Raw genomic sequence first — 27,151 nt, forward strand, 5'->3', positions numbered from 1 at the left:
TGCATCAAATTTTAAAGGAGGGAGAATTTTTCTCCTCACCTAGATGCAGTAATTCGTTCAGCATAATTTTTGTAGAAATCATTTACTTGGCAAGAGATGAGATCCATCTGGAAATATATATAGATATAGATATATATTTTTATCCCGTCGGTTTACAACTATATTCACTTTTCTGGGGTACTGTATATATCAGCAGTTGGTCACTTTGCTCCGGCTACTTAACTTCTTTCTCGGCCATATTGTACAGATTTTGGGAGCTCAAAGCAAAGTATGTGGACCCATCCTGCAGTGAGTCTTCATTTACTCCAATGCTACATTTAACATTTATTGATTGTACTGTACAGGATATCAGTCACATTCCACATCAAAGATTAAATAGATTTAAATAGAAACAGTGCTACAGGATAGCATCCTAGGAAAACCTACTTTAAACAATGAAGAAAAGGACAACAACATACTCACAATGTAAGACCCTGATCCTGCAAACAAGCATGTGAATAAATGTACTGCTCTCTATAGGACTACTCACATGGGCAAATGTTTACAAGATTGTATAATAGACCAAAATATAATCATTTCTCAGAAAATCTCCAAAAGGTTACATTTATTCTCCCATCTCCTGGGCTCTTATTTTTAGGGTGGTTTCTCATTTACACAAATTGTATTATTTACACCCACTTTAGGCCCTTTTACACAGCCACAGCATCATAAAGGGAACTCAGTGTAAATGAGAATTCAGTTCTTCATCTCCAATATTGGTTAGATTATTGTGTTAGTCAAATAAACTAATAATGGCCTAGGTTTTATCGTGTTCCTCGTGCTTTAAAAAGATCATAAAATTAATTGTCAAACAACAATTTTAAAAAATATTATTTTCTGCTAACATCTATAATTTGCATTTCACTCCCAATTATGCAGTTTCTGAATCTTCCATACTTCAATCAAAAAGGAAATTAAATAAGTAGTTAATAGCACTTCCAATCCTACAAGTTCAAATCCAATTTACTCTTGATATGAACTTTAAATCTTATTAACACTGGTTTTAAATAGCATATCCAGCGTGTACCCAAAATAGTTGTCAAAGTATGGTGCTGAAATTTTTTAGCATCATTATACTAGCAAACTGTGTTTTGCTTTAGTGGATAACCGAAACTCCTCTCACTTATGAAGATTTATCAGAACAAAATGTCAAAATCTCTGTTCTTCCCAACCTCAGCAAAGCCTGACCCTTAAGTGGAATCATTTAATTTGTCAGAGGATAACCCTTCAGGAAAAATAAATTGGCCATTTACCATACATTCTTTTACAAGTTATTCTGCAAACGTGTCAATGTAAATAAGCATAGACCCCAGTTAGAAAGATGGGTTATATCTGAAAAGAAAGGATCTGAAAAGAAGCCACCTGAGGCTGGCTTGATCAAGCTGTGAAGACAGGGGCAGATTAAGACATTTCTATTGTTCGAGAGCCCAGTACAAATAAAAAGCTGGTGTGGACAACTGAAATTTAAATTACTTACTACCCGCCAGACAAGTTGATGACTTGCACTTAAAAAATCAGGCATTTTCAATGAGCCTTTCAGTGAAAACTGACCTGTTACCTCAATTTCCTTGTAAATGCAGCTGAGTGGCAGAAGAAATGAAGGGATTGCCCTACTACTTTGTCACATGTCTCCTGTGGTTCCACTCAGCTAATTATGCCCTTCACTGCAACTCAGGAAAAGCACATTTTCCAGCTAGACATCAATATTTTAGATATATGACAAATTGTCTTAGAAAATAAAATTCCTGGATTGAGTAGAGGACATGGGAAGTGGCAGGCATATGGCAAGAGAGTATGGAAGCCAGCAGAAAGTAGGGGAAAGCTTGTAAGCTTACTAGATAGAGAGACAGACAAACAAGTATTAAGCAGTGAAAGTAGGACTAGAAAGTGTAAAAGTGTTTACAATCTTAAAAAAAGAGAGGAAAACATAAAAAGGAGTCAGCTTTTACATTATTGATATGGAATGCAAGAACTATAATCAAGAGACACTATAAGGAAAGGCAATAATGGTGTTAGATAATTCAAGTTCCATTAACTTATCATAGTAAAAGGGCCTCTCACTCGATGCTATTATTTTCAGTGTATAATACAAAATGGCTTGTATCAATGCAACCAGGCAGGCTGACAGCAATTCCGGGCTGCAGGGCAGAACAGTCAATCAGCACTCTTCAGGCATGGCCAGCAGCCCCCCTGCGGAGCCCCTGGAGCAGGAGCCCCCTGCATGCCCGCCAGAAGCCCCCCCGCAGAGAGGGATCCTTCTGCAGCAGCCCAGCCATGGCAGGTGTCCCCCGCACGTGCCCAGACGTGGCGACCAGACCCCACAGTGTTTCAGCCACGGCAGGCAGTGGGGGGACTCCCTCACAGCAGCCCAGCTGTGACAGGCAGTGAGGGGACCCCACTGCAGCTCAGCCGCAGTGGGGACCCTAGAGTTCCCAGCCACTGTAGCGGGGATGAGGGACCCCAGAGCCCCCAGCTGGTGTGGGTGCTGGAACCTCCTCCCTCCCCATTTTGTCAGGGATATTTTTAGTAAAAATCACTGTAAAGGTCACAGGCTTCCATGAATTTTTGTTTATTGCCCATGATTTTTACTAAAAATACCGTGACAAAATCTGAGCCTTATTTATAAGGGCTAGGCCAACATCTCTAGGCTTAATGGAGTCAGCATAGGAGTAGAATGAGACACGAAACAGGACAGAGAAGGATATGGAGCCGGAATTGAGAAGAGATATGGCAGGATTCACTTAAATGGGAAACAAAAATAGATAAGTGTTCCACAGTAAATTAATATAGTAAATGCCCCAGGAACATGTATCTTATCCTACTGTCATTAAACAAGATTTAAAATAAAACACAGAAGAGACAGTGTAGGTATACAAGGGATTACAAAAGTAATCAAGAGTAACAGAGGGCACACATGGCATTAACACATCATGTGTTAGTGCTTAAAATAGGATCAAAATGATAACAAAATTGTAGGAAGTATAAATAGAGCAGTTAAATACAAATCAGAGTCAATTATACTACTACTGATAGAGATTAGATAAGACATGTTTAATTTACTGTGTTCACCACTTGTTGCCTTATTTAAAAGTATTTGACAAATGGAGAACACATTGGAGGGAGGGCAACTGAATGAAAGGGAGAATCAAGCATCTCAACGTCAAAAAGGTTACAGAAACCAGGTTTGTGTTCCTTAGAAAAGAGATTATGAGTGGGTCTCACTAAGATATACAAAATTCTCAGGTGAACAGAAAGCATAATTGCCAGAAGGCTATTTGAGCTACTGCAAACATAAAAACGAGGAAGTGTGAACTTAAGTGAAGAAAGCTCCACCAAAAAGGAATTTGGGAAGCAATTCTTTACACAGATAGCAATAGAAACAAGGAAAGAACTGCCCAGAGCAGCAATCAGTGCAACTTATATAAAGAGTTTAAAAATGAATTGGACAACTATTGGAAAGAAGAGTGACTGAGAAGTACCAGTGGTAGGCTCAAGGGAGCAGGGGTGGCAGATACACTAGTTTCTTGACTGTCTCTTGCTCTAAAATTGTAAATGTCTGACTTGGTTCCCATCAGTATCCAGGGACACTTTTGGGATCTTTCTTGTATCTAAATCATGTAAAAGATTTGAATAAAACTATTAAGTAGATATAGCAAATAACAGGGTTTGCTGTCACTTAAAAGAGATGTAGACATTTTAGGTAATGGAGTGACCATGTAGAAAACATAGCCTAATGGTCACAAATTGCACTTAAACTAGCAAGGAAGCATTGAATATATTAAGAAAGCATAGGTTAAATTAGAGTAGGAACACAGTGACTAGGAAAGAAATTGGGTAAGGTTCTGATAACTGCTCACATTGAGAAGTATTTAACTCAAGTAATCCCACTCATTTTAAGGGTAGCACAATGTGGCCTTCAGGATTTATGGATAAATTATTGCAGCCTTCAGTCTAATGATTTCCTGGAGTAAAACAGGGCAACATACCAGATTCAAAGGATTAAACTAATGTCTATGATTTAATGTAAGTGTTCTGTTTATTTATATGGGAATTATGGCCCTGATTCAACAAAACATTTAAACACATGTTTAAGTCCATCCCTATCCAATGCACAGCAGAGGCTTGAATAATAGGTTTAATTTTAAATATGTGCTTCAGTGTTTTGCTGACTTCAGGTCTACTAGGATGATCACCAATCTGTTGTGAGGAAGCTGTAATGGGTTTCATCGTTACTGGACAAGGGAAGACTATGAGACGACCTAATAGATGAATTCACAGATGTTAATAGTTTTTAATAATCTATATGAAAAATAAATATTGGGGAGTAATTTAAAACCAGGGATCATATAATGCAAGTTACAAAAATAAGAGAAAACATGGAATTCGAGCAGAACTATTCCATACAAAAAGTAGGAAACCCATGAAATGTGTTGATAGTAACGGTGATAATTGCAAATTAAAAAAATGAGTAGATAATGAGAAAACAACATGTATATGGAGAGAAAAGAATTTAGGACACCAGGCATGACAAAATGGGGAGCAAAGGTTGAAATATACTCAAAAAGAAAAAAGGTAAAGTGACCTCTTCTTGTCTGCTTAGAACACTGACATTGACAAAATTGGCTAAAGATGTTCATTTATTAAACAGAACTTCATTATCAAGAAAAATAATCTTGTTTAAAACAGGAAGAGTTCATTAAGTGATGAGGTAGTTTGGTTGGTTGGTTTTCACATTTACTGGCAATGTTGCTCATACAGAAATATTTCTATCAATTCCTACTCAAAAAGCATTCAACTACATTCCGGGGTCAAGATCCACATAAAATGTATGGTAATCATTGTGGCAAACCTACAAGGAGGTCAACTATAATAATAATAACAAAAAAACCCTGAAAAGACCAAAAATAATCTAAGAAAAGCTTAGAAAATCAATTCTTTTCCAACAGATGCCTGAAATCCCACTTCAGTGACTGCCCTTAATGAAATGGTTTTGAATAAACTCTGCAATTATTAAAGAAATAATAGTTAAATTTTTTGATGTGGATTGAATGCAATTTTGTAAAGCCTTACGTATTAAAAAATCAAGTATATTAAGGTTCCTAATAATCTGATTTGTCACATGTTGAATGTTCCACATTACTTCGATGCCAAATGTGATGGATTCTACTGCTGCTTCCGATTACCTATATTCAGTAAAATAGTGACAACTCATTAATCAGGCCATAGGACAACTGGTCTGGTCTGAGATGCCACAAAATGGAATTTTCATTAGGGATGACAGATAAACAATGCCAACATGCACACACATTATCTATATCATAGCTGACAATTTGATTAGAGGAGAGCACTGGGTCTAATGTATTTCTATTAAATGAACCTACTGGCTTCCAGTACATTAGTCTATACTAAAAGCTACCATGTTATAATCCACAGAGTACACAGAAAAATAAAAAGACTCATAGAGCAGTCCACAGTTATTAGCGAGCATCTAAGTAGCGTTATCATTTCCGCCCAGGGCCAAGGTCACATTTATTACTATGCAAAATGCAGTGACTTCTAGTATCTTTCTGGTTTTGGAACTGGGTTTTATTTCTCTAAAATGGACAAAAAAAATCTTCTCTTAATTGAGAGGGTTATTTAGCAATTATGTTGTTCTTTTTGCTCACCCCTGATAAGAGAAAAATAAAAGAATATAATCCACTAGTAACTATAGCTTGAAAAAAACTTGATTTTACTTTGCTGGTCCTGTTAACGGCAGCAGGTTAAAAAAAATGTTCGGAACTCATCATGGGCTGCTATATTATGTTTACAACCTACAATGAAAAGCATGGTTAAAAACCTATCAATGGTATAATATTTAGTACCTATTATGGACAGAAGCATAATACCTTATGGTAATTAAAGACATAAGAAAATGATTAATGTTCTTCGGCCATAAAGTGTATCAACTGAAAAGCTATTATGATTGCACTGTCGAAAGCTCACAGCCTACACTGGGCAATTGTCCTGATGAATGCAATTTACACGGATATATATTCTGCTTACAACTGATATTCATTTTTCAAACTTTGGTAATGATCTGGTCCATAAAGCTTAAACTATACACAAGGTACTGATCAATCTTGGAATATTTAATTAACTGCAATCCTAATATTTGGAACTACTTTTGTTTAACAGGTTCTAGGCCTTCTAATCGTGGCTTTTCTGCCGTTTGAATTCCAAACAGTTCATGGTATCACCCGTTCCTTTTCAGAAATGCTCTTCTAACATCATAAAAACAAAGGAATATGAAAGTGAATTCTGAAAACCTTTTAACTGTCTTTCAGCTGGACTGATGTATTCACATTTAACAAGAGGAATGATGCAATTACTACAGTCACAACCAAGATTCACTGGTGCATATTTAGGGCCCCAATTCAGCAGGGTGCTTAAGCATGACTAAACTTTAAGCACATGAGTAGCTGCACCGATGTCAATAGGACTACCCGTATGCTCCAGTATTTTGCGGAATCGGATAATTACAGGTTCTGTCAATATACTGTGTAGCAGGCCAAATTTCAGCAGCAGCAATGCAGATGCTCAGAGGGTGTGTCTGGTAGCATCTAAAATAATCTGTTATCAGCACCTCCTAACAACCAATGGACAGCTCTGTAGTACACTTAAAGACTGTACAGCCTAATTCTCATTTACACTAAGGCGCCTTTACATGACTCTGGTCAATTACATTTATATTGATTTTAAGTCCTGTTCACACAGCCAGAAAAGTGTGAAGGGGTGTTAGTGTATGAAAATGAGAATCAAGCCCTATATAATACACTGATAATCTCCCCGCCCAGCGTTAATAAGCACAAGTGACAGTAACCCATTTGAGAGTCTCAAGGAGTGGTTAGTGCTCCAGAAGTAGAGAGGAAGGTGACGGTATTGCTCTTATTGACCATACAGTGCATGTAGTCTCCACTGGATGGGTTTTACCATTGATAATCATATATGGAGTAGTAACTCAGTAGGAATTAAGTTCCAACATGAATCAGTCCTATGGAGGTTCAGATCATTCAGAACTATATTCAAGTACCCTTTCACACACTGAAAAGTACCTTATTCAACAAGTGGTCTAAATTAAGTCAATGGGACTACTCATTTGGTAAGGGGCTACTCAGTTTTAATAAGGAAATTTCACTTGCTCTTATTGAGCAGGAGAACAATCACAAAATGTGAGCATTAGATGATATTTTCTATGTGGATGCTGCAAAGCTGTTACACTTTTAGGTTTTGTCTTATTTTTCTTATGCTAATGGGCAAAGAAAATATACTAGAAAATTTTATTCCTCAATTCCCTATTATAGGTAAGCCCTTCACCTAAGCATTTAACGTAACATAAAAAACTTTACAAACCCCACTGAGATAAAATAAATACTGTGTTATTCAAAATTAAATTGGAAAGTGGAACCTGAGCCTGATGGGCAGAGACGGTGCAGCTGCCAGCCTGATTAGCCTGGGGCTATATACAGGCTCAGAGGAAGGAAGCAAAAAGGGGAGAAGCCAGAGAATGGAAGGAAAGGGGTAGCTCTCCCCTCCTGGCTCTAAGAAAGAGAAGCCCTTAACGGCTGGAACCCCCAGCAATATATGGTGAGAGGTGGTGGGTTTGCACTGTGTAAATAAACTGCACCGGTGACTGCTGAGCTAGAAGGTCTCCTCGTGATTTTTGGCGCAGAGCAGAGGCAGGACCAAGGGGGGCCCTGCTATGCCCTGTTACATCTGGCTTAGTCCAGCTGTGGATCTGGCCCAATATGTAATTCTGCAAAATAACACTAAACTAAGATCACAACAGTGGATAGTAAAGAACAACATCATGAAGAGGGGCACGACTAAAATAAAGCATCACATTCAGAATGCAACTTTTAGAAGTTATACACATGCTACATCATTTTCAAAAGCATGGCTAAAGAAAATAATTTTAATTATTTTACAAAAATGAGTCTATTTGACTGAAGACATTTAATTCATTTACGTTGCCACTTTTCTCTTTTCTTCTGTTATCCTGTTCATTGGATTAACAAATTGTCTTGGCAGGAGCCTGTTACCAATTATCATTAACGTGACAAAGATTTTCTGCGGTGGCCCCAACATTTCCACCTAAACCAAGAAGCCAACTAGCTCCCATGAGATCACACACCAAATCACTCTTCACTATTTAATGTAGGTGAGGTTATCTTCACTGATCTTGGAAACTAGTGCATGGTGACTCTTCTTTATCAGGACTAATCTATTCGAGCCTCGGTCTGCAGCACTGACTGACAAGGTACTGAACTGGCACTCAATAATTTATCACATCAGCCTAACCATAGGACTGCAAGCAAACACTTTGTTTATGGGTGGTACTGGTGACAGACACACCAAAGTGTCTCCTTGTTCCGTCCAATGGGGCAAGTTGAAAGATTAGGCTGTCAGGCAAGCATGAGGCCTCATTTGTCTTCTGTGCTGCATAGGTTGCCCCGCACTGCAGCCAACAGTTGGTTGTGATTAATTTGTCAAGGTTGGCTATACAATGGAAATGAAGAAATGGATTGCCAGTTAGATTTAGCCTTCTCACTGAATGCCCCTCAATCCAGTGCCATTCTACAGTAGTGACAGCTTAGAAATAAACTGAATTCAGCTCTAGTGAGCGGAAACCTGATCCTAAGTGTATTTTAAAGGAGTAGAAGGGGTGTACAAGGTGAATTTTTTTTCTATAAAAGCAGTTCAGTGGATGCTTGACTTATATGCCAGACTTGCTGTCAGGTACACAAAAAGGCTATCCATGTTTATTTTTGTAGTTAGCTTGTTAAAAACGCACTGAACTTTTGATTTAAAACTTAACAGTACACAACAAGGTGCACAGAAGATTTGTTTCTGAACACCTCACTCCGAAAAACCCTGAAGGAGAATTTAACATATATACCACTACTGCCAAAAAACCCCAAACTAACAATGTTTCTATTTTGTACAGAAGCTGTTAAATACATGCAGAATTCACGCTGAATCACACACCTAGAAAAGTGAATTCTGGCATTTAATGTTATTCATCTGTGATAAACCATCTGTGTTTTCATAATCTATTTTTACCTTTCATTAATGTATTTACTGCTGCAGAGAAGGTTATTTTTAAGCTGAAGACTAGGATCCCGGTGGGATGTATTAATGAAATAGGAAATAATTCCAGAGCTGCCAGAGCCTCTATATTTATTAATTCTTTATTTAATATATGTCACATACAGTAATCAGGTATGCTTTTAAGTATCAGGATTGGAGCCCCAATCCTGCAAAGACTTATGAGTGTGATTTAACTTTATGTACTATGAATAGTCTTCAGTAGGACTATGTAGATTGCATGAAGTTAAAGCATGTGCATACATGCAGTATCGGGACCTAACATTTAATGTTCTGGTGAAAATACTGCTGTTGATCTTTATAGCTCAAGGAAATCTCATTACATCTCTGGAATACCTATGTTACGCCATTAATTTGTTCTTGCATTATTGTCAAAAAAAGGTTGTCCACTGCTACTTTGCAAGGTCTCAGGTAGGGCATTTAGAAAAAAACTCCTCCAGACTGTTATCTTAAAAAAGCTGAGCCAAGAAAAGGAACACGATGACCAATTTTCAGAGTAGCAGCTGTGTTAGTCTGTATCCGCAAAAAGAACAGGAGGACTTGTGGCACCTTAGAGACTAACAAATTTATTTGAGCATAAGCTTTCGTGGGCTACAGCCTACTTGCAGTAAAAGAAATGAATAGCCTAAAATTCAACCGTAGGCTATTGAAACTGCTTTAGGTATGAGGAAAGAGAAGCTAATAGACAGGAGGATAGGAGAAATAGAAACAATAGAGATTAAAACGGATTTTAAAATTAACGGGACATAATATTTTCAATTCAACACCTCAAGCTGATGTATTCAGTGATGCTTTGCATTTTATAGACTATTTTAAAAATAAAGCAGCCCTGTTTTTTTATTTTCTGAAAATTCATCATGCTGTAGTAGACGCTGAATTTTCTTGTTGTCACTGAATTTTTGTTGCTGATACTGAATTTTCTTGAGTGTCACATCTCCAGACAGAAGAAAGGTGAATAGGTTCTCAGTATTCCGTAAAACACAGTGGATTAAGCAGGTGCTGAAGAGATAAAGTCAGAATCCATTTCCAGGCCTAAATTGAGCTATCATTTACACAACCAACTACCACCAATTGGAGGCGGAGGAACTACTAGATCAGAGTGGCCAAACTTACTGACCCTCCAAGCCTCATATGACAATCTTTAGAAGTTCGCGAGCTGGGGCACACCTGCCAGGAGCTCAGGGCTTCTGCCCCATGGGAGAGGCACCTGCCAGGGCTTCAAGCTTCAGCCCCACTGAAGCTTCAAGCACTGGCAGGTGCACCCCACGGAGCTGAAGCCCCAAGACCCCCCCCCCCCCGCTGGGCAGAAACTCCTACCCCACTACCAGGCAGGGGTCCCGAGCTCCCCCAGCCCCCAAGTCTGGTGGTATGTGGAGAATAGGGGCTTGGGGGGGGGGGGCTTGGTGAGTCATTCTTTAAATGTAAAAGAGCCACATGTGGCTCACAAGCCAGAGTTTGGCCACCCCTGTACTAGAATATACCTTCTAAAACAAGACCCCTGTTTGGAAACACTAACAGTTATTCATTATAGTGCACTGTCTGACTTTTTTTTTTAAATTCTTTCTCTGCCTCAACTGCAGTTGCTCTTTCCAATGATGTATGGCAGCGTTCCTATCTAGCATAGGGATAGAAAAGGCAAGGAGCATGGAAAGGAGAAGCACCTATTCTTGGCTCTCAGGTATTTCGATTAGGCACAGAAAAGAAATCCGCTGTGTCGTTTTTTTATTGTGTTGCTGCACAATGAGCTAGTACTTGTCATAATATTAATACGTTAGATGTGTTACATAAAATCCCTAGTATTCAAGTGTACATCTCCCTCCACCCATCAGAGAGATTTTGAAGGTCACTTACGACTTCCCCTTTATTTGCCCCCCCTTTCTCTCTCAGCTCCAACATGGCAAAGATTGCACATAGAGGGCCAACTTCAACATCATACGCAGCCCCTTTGCACCACCCTGGCAGTGCAGAGGCCAGCGTGTGACAGTCACTCACCAGCAGAAAATTTCCTTGGAAGAGGGAATTCCCTGCTGTTGTAAAACCAGCAGAGCCAATCTGTGCGCCTACCACACCCGTCCACCATGCCTATCCTCCACTGGTGCAAGGTCTAGAGACTATACACTAGAGGAGTAAGTTGGAATGGACCCTATGCTGCTCTCGCTCATGCTGGAGCCAGCTAGCACAGAATCAGGGAGCTGTAACCTGATCCCTGTCAACCCCCTTTTTCTCCCAGGTTGAGTGGGACTCAGACACAGGAGAGAACAGAGCCCCCATTGTATTTTTGCACAGCAAGGCTCTTTTCCCTTCCTCTTGCTTGCTGTCTCAGAGACCTTAGCATATTTCTGTCACTTAGGAGGGAGGCAGTAAGTAAGAGGGAGTCTCCGCACTGGAAAATTTACAACCTAAATACTAGGGCTGTCGATTAATCGCCGTTAACTCACACGATTCATTCAAAAAATTAATCGCAATTAATCACAGTTTTAATCGCACTGTTAAACAATAGAATACCAATTAAAATTTATTAAATATTTTGGATGTTTTTCTACATTTTCATATATATTGTATTCTGTGTTGTAATTGAAATCTAAGGGTATATTTTATTACAAATATTTGCACTGTAAATCGTGAATAAAAAAATGAATCGCGATTAATCGCACTGTAAAAATGATAAACAAAAGCAATAGTATTTTTCAAGTCACCTCATACTAGTATAGTGCAATCTCTGTCATGAAGTGCAACTTACAAATGTAGATTTCTTTTATTACATAACTGCACTCAAAACTAAAACAATGTAAAACTTCAGAGCCTACAAAGTCCACTTAGTCCGACTTCTTGTTCAGCCAATCGCTAAGACAAACAAGTGTGTTTACATTTACGGGAGATAATGCTGCTTTCTTATTATGTACAATGTCACCAGAAAGTGAGAACAGGCATTTGCATGGCACTTTTGTAGCCAACATTACAAGGTATTTACATGCCAGATATGCTAAACATTCATATGCCCCTTCATGTTTCTGCCACCATTCCGGAATCAAGTCAAAGTTTCTCCTTGTTAAATAGATCATGTGAATACTGCTTTCAGACTGTTGAGAGTTAATCAATTTACATTCTCTGCTAATAATTTCTAAGTATTTAAAATATATTCCAGAGAGAAAAGGACTGAGGGTAGGAAGAGAACAATTAGTAATGTGGACACGATGCTTTCTGAAATAAGATCTCTGTTAAATAATACATGTGACAATTTCTTATACAAGTACTATTGAGATTTCTAGAATTATTTAAATATTATAATTGCCATTTAGTAGCTGCTATATTTATACATTATAGATTTATCATACATAATAATATTTAACTATGCTTAATGTTAATAATAATTGCAATTACAAGTTAACCACTGAAAAAACATAGATTGCTATCCTAGTGACTCTCAGATCAGCCCCATTGCAGCAACAAACACATGTTCCGGTAAACTTTACTCTTAGCTGAAATCTGACATTGTCCAAAGTAGGTGCTCAAATGCTAATTTATTCTCTAGATGTATTATGTGAAATTGCTGTTGAAAGAAACCACAGAACACAGCCAAAGAAGTGACATGAAGCTAGTTTATTTGGACTAAGGAAGTGCAGATGGGGTTTTTGGAGGTTCTGGTGAGGTCAAAAATATTAGCGATTAGTTTTAGCAATAGAAGAGAATCTTAATATGAGAGGAAGTGTCCATATGTGGACTTTTGGAATTTTGTTTTGACTGGGTACTTTTGATAAGATCTGTTATTTGTCGTTTCTTCTTTGAGGGAAACCCTCAGGAACTTACTTAAGAAACGTTGGGCAACATCTTCCTCCCAGCACTGACTAACAGCACACCAGGGTCACACATGCTGATAACAGAACTCAACCACACTGGGCTTTCTTTTTCCTGATCTAGAATATGCTGTGACCACACCAAACGAGGAGAAGGATTCACATGGCTTCAACTCCGTAGCTCTGTCCTAAGTAACTCTTTAGATATAAACCTAGGGCTCCTGCTGTTACTCTCACCCTAGTATACCTATTCCACTTACTCCTCCTCTCTCTTTACCTTGTGCCTCACACAGTCTGGTTTAGCATGCAGGACAAACTTAACCTTGCAACACTTTGCTTTGACCAGAGAGGCAAGCTAAAAACAAGACTGAACAGCCTGATACTAGAAAACGTGTCTGGTCTCAAGTCCGGCTAACAAGGGTGCATAATATGTGGGTTCCCTGTGAATTTCCAGCAACTAAACTACAAGCATCAAAGACATTCTGCATTCTCCTAGCTTTTCCTCTTCAGCTACATCTACACGGCAATTAAAAACCCACAGCTGGCCTGTGAAGGAGATAGAAAGAATAAGGGAGTTTATTAAAATGTAGAAACAACATCAGGTGCATGCATCTGATGAAGTGGGTTTTAGCCCACGAAAGCTTATGCCCAAATAAATTTGTTAGTCTCTAAGGTGCCACAAGGACTCCTCGTTGTTTTTGCTGATACAGACTAACACGGCTACCACTCTGAAGCCTATTAAAATGTAAACTTTCGTAGGGTTTTCTCCGCATTTTTGTTTTGTTTCGTTTTCCGTTTTAATTCTTTTTTAACGTCTTTACTTTCTAAGTGAGTTTAATAAGTATTAAAACTGATTTCTTGCATTGGTAGAGTACAACAACAAAAAATAAGTGGCAATAGTACCTCAAACTTATATCACAAGTAATATGGCAGTAAGTAAAACACAGGAGTACATGGATGATAACATCCTAAAATCCCTATCCAATGCTCATGTTTCTCCATCCTCAGAATCTATGATCTGCCACGAACACATGGCAAAACATGAACCCTAATTTAAGAGAATTCTTATCCTTTCCCAACTATGTATGCTGCCTAGGTTTTAACTTGGCAACTCTCAAGATGCGCAGTGAAATTAGTCGCACTGTTTACGATCCCACATCCACTTTCCCTTTTGCAAAAGTTCCCAAATGTCGGAGTCTTGAACACTGGTTAAAATACATGAAAATCATGGAATCCATGACTCCTATAGCAGCTGCGGCAAAAATGCAGCCTTTAAATAACTCTTTGTTTTTACAAGCTGTAATGGGGGCGGGGAAGAAGCGGGAACCAACCACGTTAGGTGTGAAATTCTGTGCTTAGTCTCTTTCCAGAGATGTCTTTTCTGGAAAGATTTCCAAAGCACATTTTCTTCTGGTAATTGTGAGTAAATCAGATTTATTAATGGTGACCAGTGTAAACAGTCTGGGAATGTAGGTGTTTGATTTAAAAACAAAAACAAAAACTTTTCAAACAGATATTGACCTTTCTTTGAACAAGGAAAAGAGGAAAAAGCACTGGAAGACCCTGAAAAGGAGAATTTACATCAGAATTGTTTACTTAGTTTGGCCTTACTCCAAAGTGCAGCATAAGTTAAGTTTTCTAGAAGACAACCCTCCTGACAAAGTTAACCTCAAATATCTTTCTCATCTTAAAATATACTAGGTAAATATTGTGGCTCTGTTGCTTGGTAATTACTCTAATAGCTGGCAATTCCAAACAATACTGGATTGACTGTGAACAATCCTTGGGAATTCTTTCCGATTATTAATTCAATATGTTCCTGCCATAAGAGAAAGTACTTGTTAAAGTCATCTCTCAGTTGACTAATAATAAATACTTATACTCAGCTCTTATACCATGCTTTTCAATCAGTAACATTCAAACCATTTGCAAAAGGAGGTAAGTAGCATTATGCTGGTTTTACAGGTGGGGAAACTGAGGCACAGAGCGCTACCAAGGAGATTACAGGGACACAAGAAGTCTCCATTCCTTGTGCCTTCTCTATTTTTTATTTTTTGGCTGATCATCATTTTATCACTATATCAGAGATTACTAAGAACTGCAAGTAAAAAACAATACAGTTTTTAATTCAGAGAGTCTTTGGGCCTGATTCTAATCTGTTTTACACAGACTTACAAGAAATAAGCACCAGGCCTTTTCTAACTAATTTTTTTAAAACATTTAATCCTTCCTTTGAATTCATCAGTCTTGAAAAATGAAGACACCCCAGAGTCTTCTTTTAGACTTCTGGCATGGTGCCTTAATGGAAACCTGCCTCTGGCCTTCTCACGGCTTTAACTTGTTCAAGTTGGAACATTTTCTAAGTGTTTCGAAGCATTCTAAGAAGCTGGAGTGTGGAGAGTGCATTTTGGGAGGAATGCAGACTTTTCCTCCATCAAACGTCCTCTCATGAAAAGGAACCTGCTGTTAGCCAAAACTTAATAGGAGGCTTACTTTCGTCTTCACACCTTTTTTTTCTGAGGAAGGAGTGTTCTGAAGTGATACAAACAGGAAAGGCTTTTCTCTGGAACAGAGTGCCTAAGGAGACCAGGGAGAAGAAAAGCAAACCAAGCATTTACAAGACCACTGAGGAAAACACAGGCCTCAATCCCACAATTGGATCCACAGAGGTGGAACCCTACAAATTGACCAGAGCCCCGCTGAGTTTGAGTTGAAGCTCAACTTTCAGTGTATGGGGCTCTGCATGTGCGCATGGTTTGTCTGCAGGGATCTGACTGCAGAATCAGGACCATATATTATTTAACAAAGAAAATAAATATTTTCTTATTAGCATGTGTGAAACAATATTCATTATAAGAGTAGCTTAGAAACAAGCTTATGTGACATATTATCCCATAAGATCACCTGAAGTGAAGTATATTTAAAAAACAAAACCCTAAGACCTTACCAAAACAAGACACTCATTACATACACCTCTCCCCATAGAGAGAGGCTGAGATAATAAACACCATATGCCAGGTGTGCAGCCACGTTGCTTAATGCATAACTGGAGTGCACTCAGATATTATTGTGATGAACATCTATATGGACTAGAAAAAAGTCACTTGCTGTCCTAGGCAATGGGAATCCCTAAAGCGTGTGTGTGAGGGGGAAAACACAACCACCACCAGCACCACTAAGCAGATCTTTGTGTGTTGTGTATGTGCCCTGGTTCCCAAATGTATTACATAACACAACATCACTGGCAAGTTCATCACTGCACAGGAACTGCTGTCACCCTTTCTTAAATCTGTCAGCATTTCAGATCTCACACAGAGACTTGCCCTTAGCAGCTACCAGATGAAAATGCCCTTTCAAGAGTCATGTCTGAGAGTTCTGAAAAAAAAAGCAGGGATCAATAGCTTGGTTTTTTAAAAAAGTGTCATTCTCACATCTCCTTGAAAATTAGATGGCAAATATTGAAATGCAGAGCAGGAGCTCAGTTAGGAGTTTGTGTGCTGACAGCCTTTTATAAAAAACTATGGAAAACCAGAGTGTCTTGGCAGAAGTATGCTCTGTTCCTTGTACGCCAATGAAAACAACAAATACATATGGAAACTCCATCTGCCATACTATATAGTGTTTCAGCTGTGCCTTAGCTTTTCAGCTTAAAAAAAATTCAATGACCATCTCAAAAAGTACCATTACCTGGGAAAAGGAACTCAAGGTTCTATCTAACTTCCTTTTAGTTACCTCAGGGAACCATGTTTCTTGTACGCAGGGGCTTACTTTCTATTGATTAATCCAGCTCTCATAAAATGAGCTGTAATTGTTTGTGCTTTTCATTTGCTAGTAAATTCCATACACATGCATCACGTCTGGCGTCTTTTTGCAAACTAATAAAAATATGTCCATGTTAAGACTTAAGGAAAAAAGTGTGTACATTATCCAAAATGTCCAGGAATGAAACCCAGAATTTTCCCTAGAAGATAAGGGATTTGGAGACGGAGGCAAAGATTTATCTGCAATAAGTCCATATCTGGTGATTTCTAAAGTTTCTAAACTGCAGCTGTAATCTTCTCATCAGTAACATTAATACAGCTGGAAGAAGAAAAAAAAGAACTGTACAAGAAAGTAATTCCTTTTCCACTTTCTGAAATCTGATTCAAATTAACAACTATCAAAATAATAAGCCTGGAATCAGCCTATCCAATGCTATACTGATACTGGTACATGATAAAAAGATTTTACATTTTTCTTACATTAAAAAAATAATAAAGCTGTCATGTTTTTGTGAATCTTTTTTCTCCTGCATAATATCTGATTAGCCAATCCTAATATTAACTCAGCACAATGGCTGCAAGTTAATATATCTGACGTTTGTACAATAACTAAGTAATGATTATTATGGTGGCACTTAGTTCTTCCATGATTTTTTACATTTGCTGCACTGCTAGTCTCTCTATTAACCTTAAGAGAGATTAAAAATAACAACACTACCTATTATAATTCTATATGCATTTTAAAACATTAAATGCAAAAAAAGCAATTTACTAGATTTTAACGCTAGAAATATATTTGTATCTACCAGTAAAGAATCCGCTCCACCCCTAATAGTCTCCATTCATTTCTCCATGCTGCTTTTTATGTATGGCACACCCTCCTTGAACCCACCTCTTTCCACCTCAAATAACTCTTCAATGGTCATCTGTCCTGTGATTACTACAAGAAAGTGGATGACTAACAATGGACAGGTTGACTTAAAATAATAAAAATGTATATTCATATATATAAATATTTGCCATCTTTTGATAGTATCCCTCTCCCTCGTCCCTTCATAAATCACCAGATGGGGAGCAAACAAATTAAAAAAATAAAAACAACAAAAAATGATGGAACTAACAAGACACGTCCCCATCACTGTGGCCACTTTCCCTGCACAATGTACAAAGTTCCTCATATCTTAGTTTTTTGTCTCCACAGAACCCTATCCTGAAAGCATTTGCTCATGCTTAACTTTGCACCACTGGAGCCATATGGGTGTAAAGATAATAACGTGCATAAGTTTTTGCAAGATCAGGGCCTTAAACTATAAGCTCTTTGGGGCACAGACTATTTTACTTGTACAACAAGATCACAATCATTGTCAGATTGGATGCTGTTTGTATAATAATAATAAAATACTAATTCATGCACTAGCCAAAATGATCTACAAAGGCACAAAAACATCTGTTTAAACAACACCAACCATTTGCTATGAAGAAAACCCGCTTAAATGGTACCTAATTAGAGGTCTTACTTACCATAAATTCCTGTTGAAATACAGGGGAATGCCTGTAAAAACAAACAAGAAAATAAGTGGGATTTTTGGTTTTGAACTTATTAAAACCAGTACTGTTTTTAAAATGCCTATTTCTCACCACTGATAGACGCATAGATACCTAGGACAGGAGTAGGGTACAAGACATTTGTTTTCTTCTAATACACACAGTAGGGATTGAAAAATTCAACCCCTGGGTTAGAAAACTTTCCCTGGCCAATGAAGGCCTAAGGAATGAAAACACTGCAGTGTTTCCAGCCCTTTAGGTTGTGAATGTGCCAAATGTGAACTAATGCTGCGCTATCTACAGTTCTCCTGCTGCCCATAGTTGCACAAAGGCATGTCTACACAGTGAAGAAAAACCCATGGCAGGCCTGTGCCAGCCGACTCAGGCCTGCAGGGTTCAGGCTGCGGGGCTATTTCATTGCTGTGTAGACATCTTGGCTCAGGCTGGAGCCTGGGCTCTAAGACCCTGAAGGTGAGGGATGGTCCCGGGGGCTCCAGCCTGAGCCTGGAGGTGTACCCAGCAATGAAACAGCCTCACAGTCTGAGCCCCACGAGCCCGAGCTGGCTGGCATGTGTGTTGACATACTCAGTGATGAGCTGCCAAAAGCTGAAGAATCGGTTCATTTAGTCACTCCAGGTCTTCGGTGGCACCGAAGGACCTGCCGCCGAAGTGCTGCAGAAGACCCAGAGCACCGCCGGGTGACTAAAAATTAAAAAGGGATTCTCAGGGGAGCCTCCCCAGCCGAGAGCTCAGGCAGGCAGGACAGGACAGTACCGTGCGCCGGATGTGGCCCGCGGGCTGGCGTTTGCCCACCCCTTTAACAACTGGTTCTAAACAGGCTTCAAAATTTAACAACCAGTTCGCGCGAACTAGCTCCAGCTCACCACTGGACATACTCAAGACTCCAGTTAGTCGCAAGCTTGCAATTGAGAAATGAGCACCAATTGCCAATAAATGTTAATTTAATTCTGCTTCCACTGATTGGGAAAACTACAAGCAGCAGTGGAGAAGTAGAGCTATTCACAGGAAAAAAAGGATCCAAAAAAGAGAGGAATAGCTAGGTTAGCAGAGATATTCATACCCCATGAGCACACCTTGTAGCTGCAGGAGACCAAGGGAAGGGTAGAGCTATAGACTGCAACCAAACGGTAAGGAACTCTGAGGATTTTTTGCAGAGTGAAGGGTGAGGAGAGAAGCCAGAAGCTGGAGGAAATGAAAACTAGCACAGACCTACTAGCTAGAAGACAATACAAAAGATGGAGCTCTTAAGTAGTGTCAAAGGACAGTAAACTGAGAGTAAAGACAAAACACACCCTCTTTCCCTGCAGCTGGTCCTGGTTAGTAATTTTAATCCTCTGCTTGTAGGTTCCTGATACAAGTCATAACAGAAAAATCATACATTTTTAGGCTGCAAACAGTCATTATAAAAGTTACACAGTCAGCAGAGAAATTCAAGGTAAAAAGGAGTGTTAGCAATATTTTACCAGTCATTGAAAATTAAATTCTTAGGATTGTTGTTCACTTCTAAAACCACCGCCTGTAGTTAACCACTAGAGGGCTCCCTGGTAAGTTGTGGGGGTGGCAATAACACAAGAACTACAGGAAAAAAACCTGGCACTGTTTCGAGCTAAATATCACCATTCTCTGAAAACTCAAGAGTTAAAATATTTAATAAATCATGACTGTTTCATTATTACAGGAAGCGGGCAGCTGTCACTGATAGACCTCAGACACCCCATTTTCTTTTATTACAGTATGTTATCTTCAGAATAGCCGGGAACTTTTCCAGCATTTTGAAATCATGCTGGGCTTGTGTGCCATACTCAATACACATCCATTGTTGCTAACGTTTAAGAGTTTTTTCCTAGGGACAGCTTTCCAAATAAAGCAGAGGCCTGAGAACACTAGGCCCCCAGATGCTAGAGAATTCTGTGTGCAGGCCAGGGAATTTAGGGGTTTTATATTATAAACATCAAGGATCTAACAAAGATACAATTTTTCAAGCATTTGCTTTCAGGCCACAAAATAAATAAATAAATAAATAGGGCTGTCGATTAATCTCACTTAACTCATGCGATTAACTCAAAAAAATTAATCGTGATTTAAAAAATGAATTGCGATTAATCGCACTGTTATACAATAGAATACCAATTGTAATTTATTAAATATTTTTGGATGTTTTTCTACATTTTCAAGTATATTGATTTCTATTACAGCACAAAATACAAAGTGTACAGTGCTCACTTTATGTTATTATTTTTGACTACAAATATTTGCAATACAAAAATGATAAACAAAAGAAATAGTATTTTTCAAGTCACCTCATACAAGTATTGTAGTGCAATCTCTTTATCATGAAAGTGTAACTTACAAATGTGGATTACTTTTATTACATAACTGCATTCAAAAACAAAACAATGTAAAACTTTAGAGCCTAAAAGTCCACTCCGTCCTACTTCTTTTTCAACAAATCACTCAGACAAATAAATTTGTTTACATTTATGGGAGATAATGCTGCCTGCTTCTTATTTACAAAGTCACCTGAAAGTGAGAACAGGCGTTCGCATGGCACTTTTGTAGCCAGTGTTGCAAGGTATTACATGCCAGATATGCTAAATATTCATGTGCCCCTTAATGCTTCGGCCACTATTCCAGAGGACATGCCTCCACGCTGATGATGCTCATTAAAAAAATAATACATTAATTAAATTTGTGACTGAACTCGCTGGGGGAGAATTGTATGTCTCCTGTTCTGTTTTACCCGCATTCTGCCCTATATTTCATGTTACAGTAGTCTCGAATGATGACCCAGCACATGTTTGTTTTAAGAACACTGTCACAGCAGATTTGACAATATGAGATTTCTAAAAATAGCTGCAGCACTGGACCCAAGGTTTAAGAATCTGAACTGCCTTCCAAAATCTGAGAGGGACGAGGTGTGGAGCATACTTTCAGATGTCTTAAAAGAGCAGCACTCAGATCGTGGATCATTACTGAGCAGAACCTGTCATCAGCATAGAGGCATGTCTTCTGGGGTGGTGGCTGAAGCATGAAGGGACATATGAATCTTTAGTGATTCTGGCACGTAAATGTCTTGCAACGCCATCTGCAACAGTGCCATGCGAATGTCTGTTCTCACTTTCAGGAGACATTGTAAACAAGAAGCAGGCAGCATTGTCTCCGGAAAATTGTAACCAAACTTGTTTGTCTGAGAGATTGGCTGAAGTAGGACTGAGTGGACTTGCAGGCTCTAAAGTTATACACTGTTTTATTTCTGAATGCAGGGTTCTTTTGTACATAATTCTACTTTTGTAAGTTCAACTTTCATAATAAAGAGATTGCACTACAGTACTTGTAGTAGGTGAATTGAAAAATTATTTCTTTTGTTTTTTACAGTGCAAATATTTGTAATAAAAAATAAATATCAAGTGAGCACTGTACACTTTGTATTCTGTGTTGTAACTGAAATCAATATATTTGAAAATGTAGAAAACATCCAAAAACATTTAAATAAATGGTATTCTATTATTTTTTAACAGTGCGATTAATCGCAATTAATTTTTTTAATTGCTTGACAGCCCTATCAATGAAAAAATTCTACTCTGCTCCCTGCCTCATCAATTGCACTGTGATATGTATGTGATGTTTCATTACATATGAAGAGAAAAAAACCTACCCACAACAGCAGCTGAGTAAGAGGAGATGAAGGGACATAACAACGATAGAGCAAAAAATACACATAAATCAACAGGACTACCTGCAGAGTGAGATACCTGTCAGCCCAATCACCCCAGCAAAATTTATATTCACGCTGGGTGAGAGGTGAAGCAGTCCCAACTCGCCTGCCAGAGCCCTAGCTGCTCAGGAGGGATATTCAAACCCTGGGACAGCCCTTTAACATCCAGTGACTTGGTCATTATTCAACATCGAAGCAGGGCAATATATAGACAAACATTTTCAAACTTGGTGATGGAAGCAAGGTACCTAGCCCATATCAGTGCCTTAAAATGTATCTTGCTGTCTTAATGTTGTTAACTACAGAATTAGCCTATCAAGTAAGATATATACAAAAAGGGAACAAATATTCAAAGTACTAAATGCTCAGCTATTCAAGGAACACATTTTCTTCTTAGTCTAGCTATAACTGAGGCTATTTACACCTTCTTCACTCTGATTTTGTACAGCAAAGTGATAATTAAATACAAGAAAACAGTATCAAGAGTTTAGTTTCAGTGTAGCAACTTGTCAGGCAGTTTGTGGATGCACAGTAAGTTTTTCTGATTGAACAGGTCAGTCCGTTGAATAATTACGTCTTGCAAATGAAAGCTGGAGCCTAAGCCTGCACTACAGAAAATGAAAATAGTCAGTGCTTCCACTGTAACATCGGGGTGTGGGGAGATAAGCCATAAAGTCCAACTTTGAAGACACAATGGGGATGCAAAATATTAAATTAAAATAAAACTCCTAACAGTAAGTGTGAATATACCATTATAGTTAAACCAGTTATTTTTCCAGTATGGTAAATAAAAACTGCATACACCTTTACACAGGTTTATGCTTATATATACATACTGGATGTGTGTACTATATCATTTCACACACCCACAAAAACTATGTTAAAAGAACATTATTAAAGTTGCAAAGTGTAGCATTCAAAGGTTAGGAAATTCCAGAGTTAAGGGTACCTTAATTTAGGTCCCTTGTGCACATGCATTATGATACAGTTTTTTATTACATGATCACATACTTTTTCTGCACAGGACCCCTGGCTCCTTATGTGCACAGGATGGACAAGGCTCACTTAATGAGCAGCTATTCAATATTTTGTTTTATTCTTATTGTTCAGTGTATGGCCCCCATGCTTTATTTACTGCATATTATTCAAACCCAGCGAATCCCACGCCCGACCTGCCCTCATTCTCCACCATACATTTCCCTTCTAAGTTCCAGGCTCCTTGTTCAGCCACTTCCAATTTCTCCTCCACCCATGTCCCAGTTTCACCAGACTCCTTGTCCCACTCTACTCCTTTCCCTCACACCCCCGCCCACCATATAGCTTGTTGCTCCACATTGCCTGCGAGAAGAGGCGTCATTGAGAGCACAGAAGAGACAGCCTCCCTGCTCTCTGTTCTGGTGCCTGGCATAGAGCAGCAGGTGGCAGCCATACCAGGGAAAGTCCAGCTTCACCCTTAGCCCTGGGCTGGTACATGCACAGTTGCTCTGTGGAGACCATGCACTTACATAGGAGGAGTTCTGAGGGGATGGAGCATGCTCAGTTGCCTGTGTGGAAATGGTGCATACACGAGAGGCTGTGAGAGGCTGCAGTCTGGTCAGCATGAAGCTTGCTCAGTGGGGACAGAATCTTCCGAGATTTCAGCTGCTAAAAATCAAAGATGTTTCTGAGCTTGTGCAAACTGTGATTTTTTTAAAGGCTTACAACTTGGCCAAATGTAGGTGGATTTTCACAAAGAAAGCAAAAGGCACATCCCTGACCCAAAGGCCACCTCTCGTCCAAATTTCAAGTCCCTTCTCCAAAGAAAAGGTCAATAGAATTTTTAACATGGACAATCTAATATTTTTTCCTTAGCCTCATACGCAGTATTGGCTAATCCATTTTGGCTGCAATTTTCCAAAAATATTTAGCTTGAGGCAGCACTCGATATAGAAAATTTCAGCCCAAATGGTCAATGTCTGTCAAAGTTATAAGAAACTAAAAACTGGATCTTATACAGGGAAGTGTCAAGGTGGTAAATGCATGGATCAGCAGTGGAATGGAGTTACAGTGGAGAAAAACAAGTGCAAGTGAGAGAAAACTCAGGCCTTTAGTCTGTATTTAGTCCCGGCAGAAGTGCAAATTCAGACTGAATTAACGTCTACTGCACAGAGTTCCCATGGTTATTGTGCATTCTTAACATCGGCCCCAATGTTTTCACTTAAACATTCCAAACTGATACTAGTATTAAACATGGATCAGGTTCAAGTTATTAAAACATAACAAACTGTAAATGAACAGAATAGATGGAAAATGCAATGTTCAAATATGATATTTGTCCTGATCCTTCCATAGTATCAAGTCTCTGATAACATCAAGCACTGAGTTATAGTGAACTGCTAACGTGCATCAGACACTATAGATTTTGATCCGTAATACTTCATACTTTCAAAAACACAATTCTCAAGGATATCATCATAGCTAAGGAGAAAACTGCTACTGTAAAAAAAATATTTCTGACTTTTAAAAAGGAGAAAACCTGAAATTCCCAAGTTAACCATGCTAAGTTTCAACCTAAGCTGCTACTATGGGCATAAGCTCCATTGACTTCAATGGAGGCATGCCAATTTACACCATCTGAGAATCTGCTCCTAAGCATGTATGTTTAATATGTATAATAGATATATACATACACATACATACATATAAACTATAGAAAAACTCTAACTACAGGAAATTAAAAAAAAACAGGAATAGGATTACTAATTCGATAAGCATCTTTGGACAGATAATGATTACTTTTTAACAATATTCTTACAAATATCTGTCATAAAGACTCTATGTTGCCAAGTGTTTTAATGTTAACAACTCTGCAGAACCATATCTTTAAAAAAGTTATAGATGGCCATTAAGAGGAGCTGTACTATTCAATGTTTTTGTTTTCTAGAAAAAAAACCCCATCATCACTCCTGCAGCAAACATATGCAGATGTGCTATGCTACCAAAATTAACAAAAAATTGTAATGTTTCCTAATACACTAATACAAATAAAAGTCGTTTGTCAGAAATTATGCTCTGGTGAACGCAGGAGCAGGTAACCATACATTCATTACATATGGCCCAAATGTAAATTCTATTTCAAAGCATTCAAATAATTATACATACTTAGGCCAGAAGAGAAAAATAAAGAAAATTTCCCCACAACATGTTAATATAATTTGAAAGTAAAATTCACTCAGGTGTGAAAGGCCTGATGCAATGACCTACATCCCAGTGTGGCTGGGAGGAAAAGGGGCATGGACCTAAAAGCTATGCAAGTGCTGCATTATCTCCTCCAGTAGGTGGTCTTTGCATGCTGCAGAGAGTGGTTTCTGTGTTAAATCGAAACCAGATAAAACCATAATGATTGGGTCTGGGGCAGGTTAGGTTTGGGATCACAGGATCCACATTTATGGAGAGCCACTGGCCTGTAACCCATACTTATCAATCAATTGACTTGATAATGCAGTAATTTGGCAGTAATCTGTAAGAATATCAAATCCAATCAACTAAGGTCTAGGAACTGAATTGCATTCTCTTTCAGAAATAGTAAATTAATATACGAGACAAAGCTTAAATTTCTCCTATATACTACTGCCAAGCTATTCTGTGATCTGCACTAAGACAGCTAATGGATCTAAGCTTCTCTTATATTGAAACTGAGTATATTTTTCTTGCCTCCCTGTTATGATTGTGTAACAATCTTGGATCATCATCAGAGTTTGAACCCAGGACCTCCATTACAGCAGCACAGACCAGTCCCACTTGAGCTAAAGAAATAACTTCATGAGCCAGTAGTAATAGGCTCTTATTCAGCAACTAGAGGGAGACACACTAGAGGGAGACACCATGCCAAGTGTGGGTTACGAATGCATGACTACATTTTACTTTTCTCCCAACTGTATGTCTGGAGACCTGCACCTCTGTGAGTCAGCCTGGATTTTGCCTCCAGCAGAAGAAACCAAAGCCTTACTACAGAAATGGTCTCATGCTCTTGCCTTCTCTTGTTACACTTATTATGTGATGCCATCTTTGCTTCCCACCTCTGGTCTTACACTGATCATAGTACAGGAGAAACACAGAATCTGTCCCAAAGTCTCGGATACCTGCTCTCATGGTTGCTCCGGAAATGAACCGTTCTTTATTTAGTCATACAGGAAGACATTATTTCAGAACTAATGCTTGCTTTATATTTAACCAGGGAATTAATTAGGACATAATGATTAAGAAAGGAGATGTCTAATGGAAAGATTATGTTTCTCTTTCATATATATATATATATATATATACACACACACACTTAAATAAAATGGAATAGAATTATAGTCAATAATTCCTACTAACAACCGTTGCAATTTACAGCTTGAAAAATACTTAGCTTTGTAGTTTGTACCCCATCAATTACAATGAATCAGTCTATTAAGGAAATGAGAAATAGAACAGAAATAATGCTTCTAATTATAGAGCTCAGGCTAAAGTGGCCGCATACCTTGTAGTTATGAAAAAAGGAGGGAACGGCTGTAACATATTCTAACAGGGGACGCTAAAATCCAGTTATTTTTTTTCAGTTTCAAAATTAAAGATGTAATAGTTCCAGATGATTGTTTCCTCTTTCAAATCTCCCCTATGGAGCAGTGCTTGGAGACTGCGGGACAATGGGAGTCAGCAGCAGAAGTTACAGGTCTCCTCTCCTGCCTTGTCCTATATTCCTGAATAAACTAAGAAAAAAGACTGAAACATCCTGTAACACCCACCTCTCACAAGCACCCTCTTCTGGTTGGTTGTGTCTGCCATCTTTAGACCAGTCCTGTCCCTGGCATCGGGCCATAATCCCAGGGCTTCCTCCCTGGAGGCAGTGGTTTCACCCTCTTAGTCTGTTCAGTCCCCTTCTTGGGGGTTTACTGCTGTCCAGTTGTATGCCCTTCGCCAGTGGGCTATGCGGGGGGACACAGGCCGACCCACTACTCCAGGTCCCAGTCCAGGAACCCTATGAAAAGCAGTCACTCACCACTGTGTCCATTTACCAAAACTATCTTCAGTTCCCTGGACCACTTCCCCGCAGCCCCAGCCTTCACCAATAGCTTATTCTTAACTCAGGGCCCTTCTAAGTTCAG

The 27,151-nt window shown here is 38.8% G+C and overlaps 1 protein-coding gene across 1 annotated transcript in view; it reads right to left on the minus strand.

Annotated features, from left to right (window-relative positions):
* The window catches only part of MACROD2 (mono-ADP ribosylhydrolase 2), a 1,318,211-nt gene that overhangs the window by 384,694 nt on the left and 906,366 nt on the right, over positions 1-27,151 (minus strand). The window contains exon 7 of the mRNA XM_073339564.2: positions 18,263-18,293. Within this exon, the coding sequence (XP_073195665.1) occupies positions 18,263-18,293 (31 nt within the window). The remainder of the gene's footprint in view (positions 1-18,262; positions 18,294-27,151) is intronic.

This window comes from Lepidochelys kempii, chromosome 3 (assembly GCF_965140285.1).
Source record: "Lepidochelys kempii isolate rLepKem1 chromosome 3, rLepKem1.hap1, whole genome shotgun sequence".
Lineage (NCBI taxonomy): Eukaryota > Metazoa > Chordata > Testudines > Cheloniidae > Lepidochelys > Lepidochelys kempii.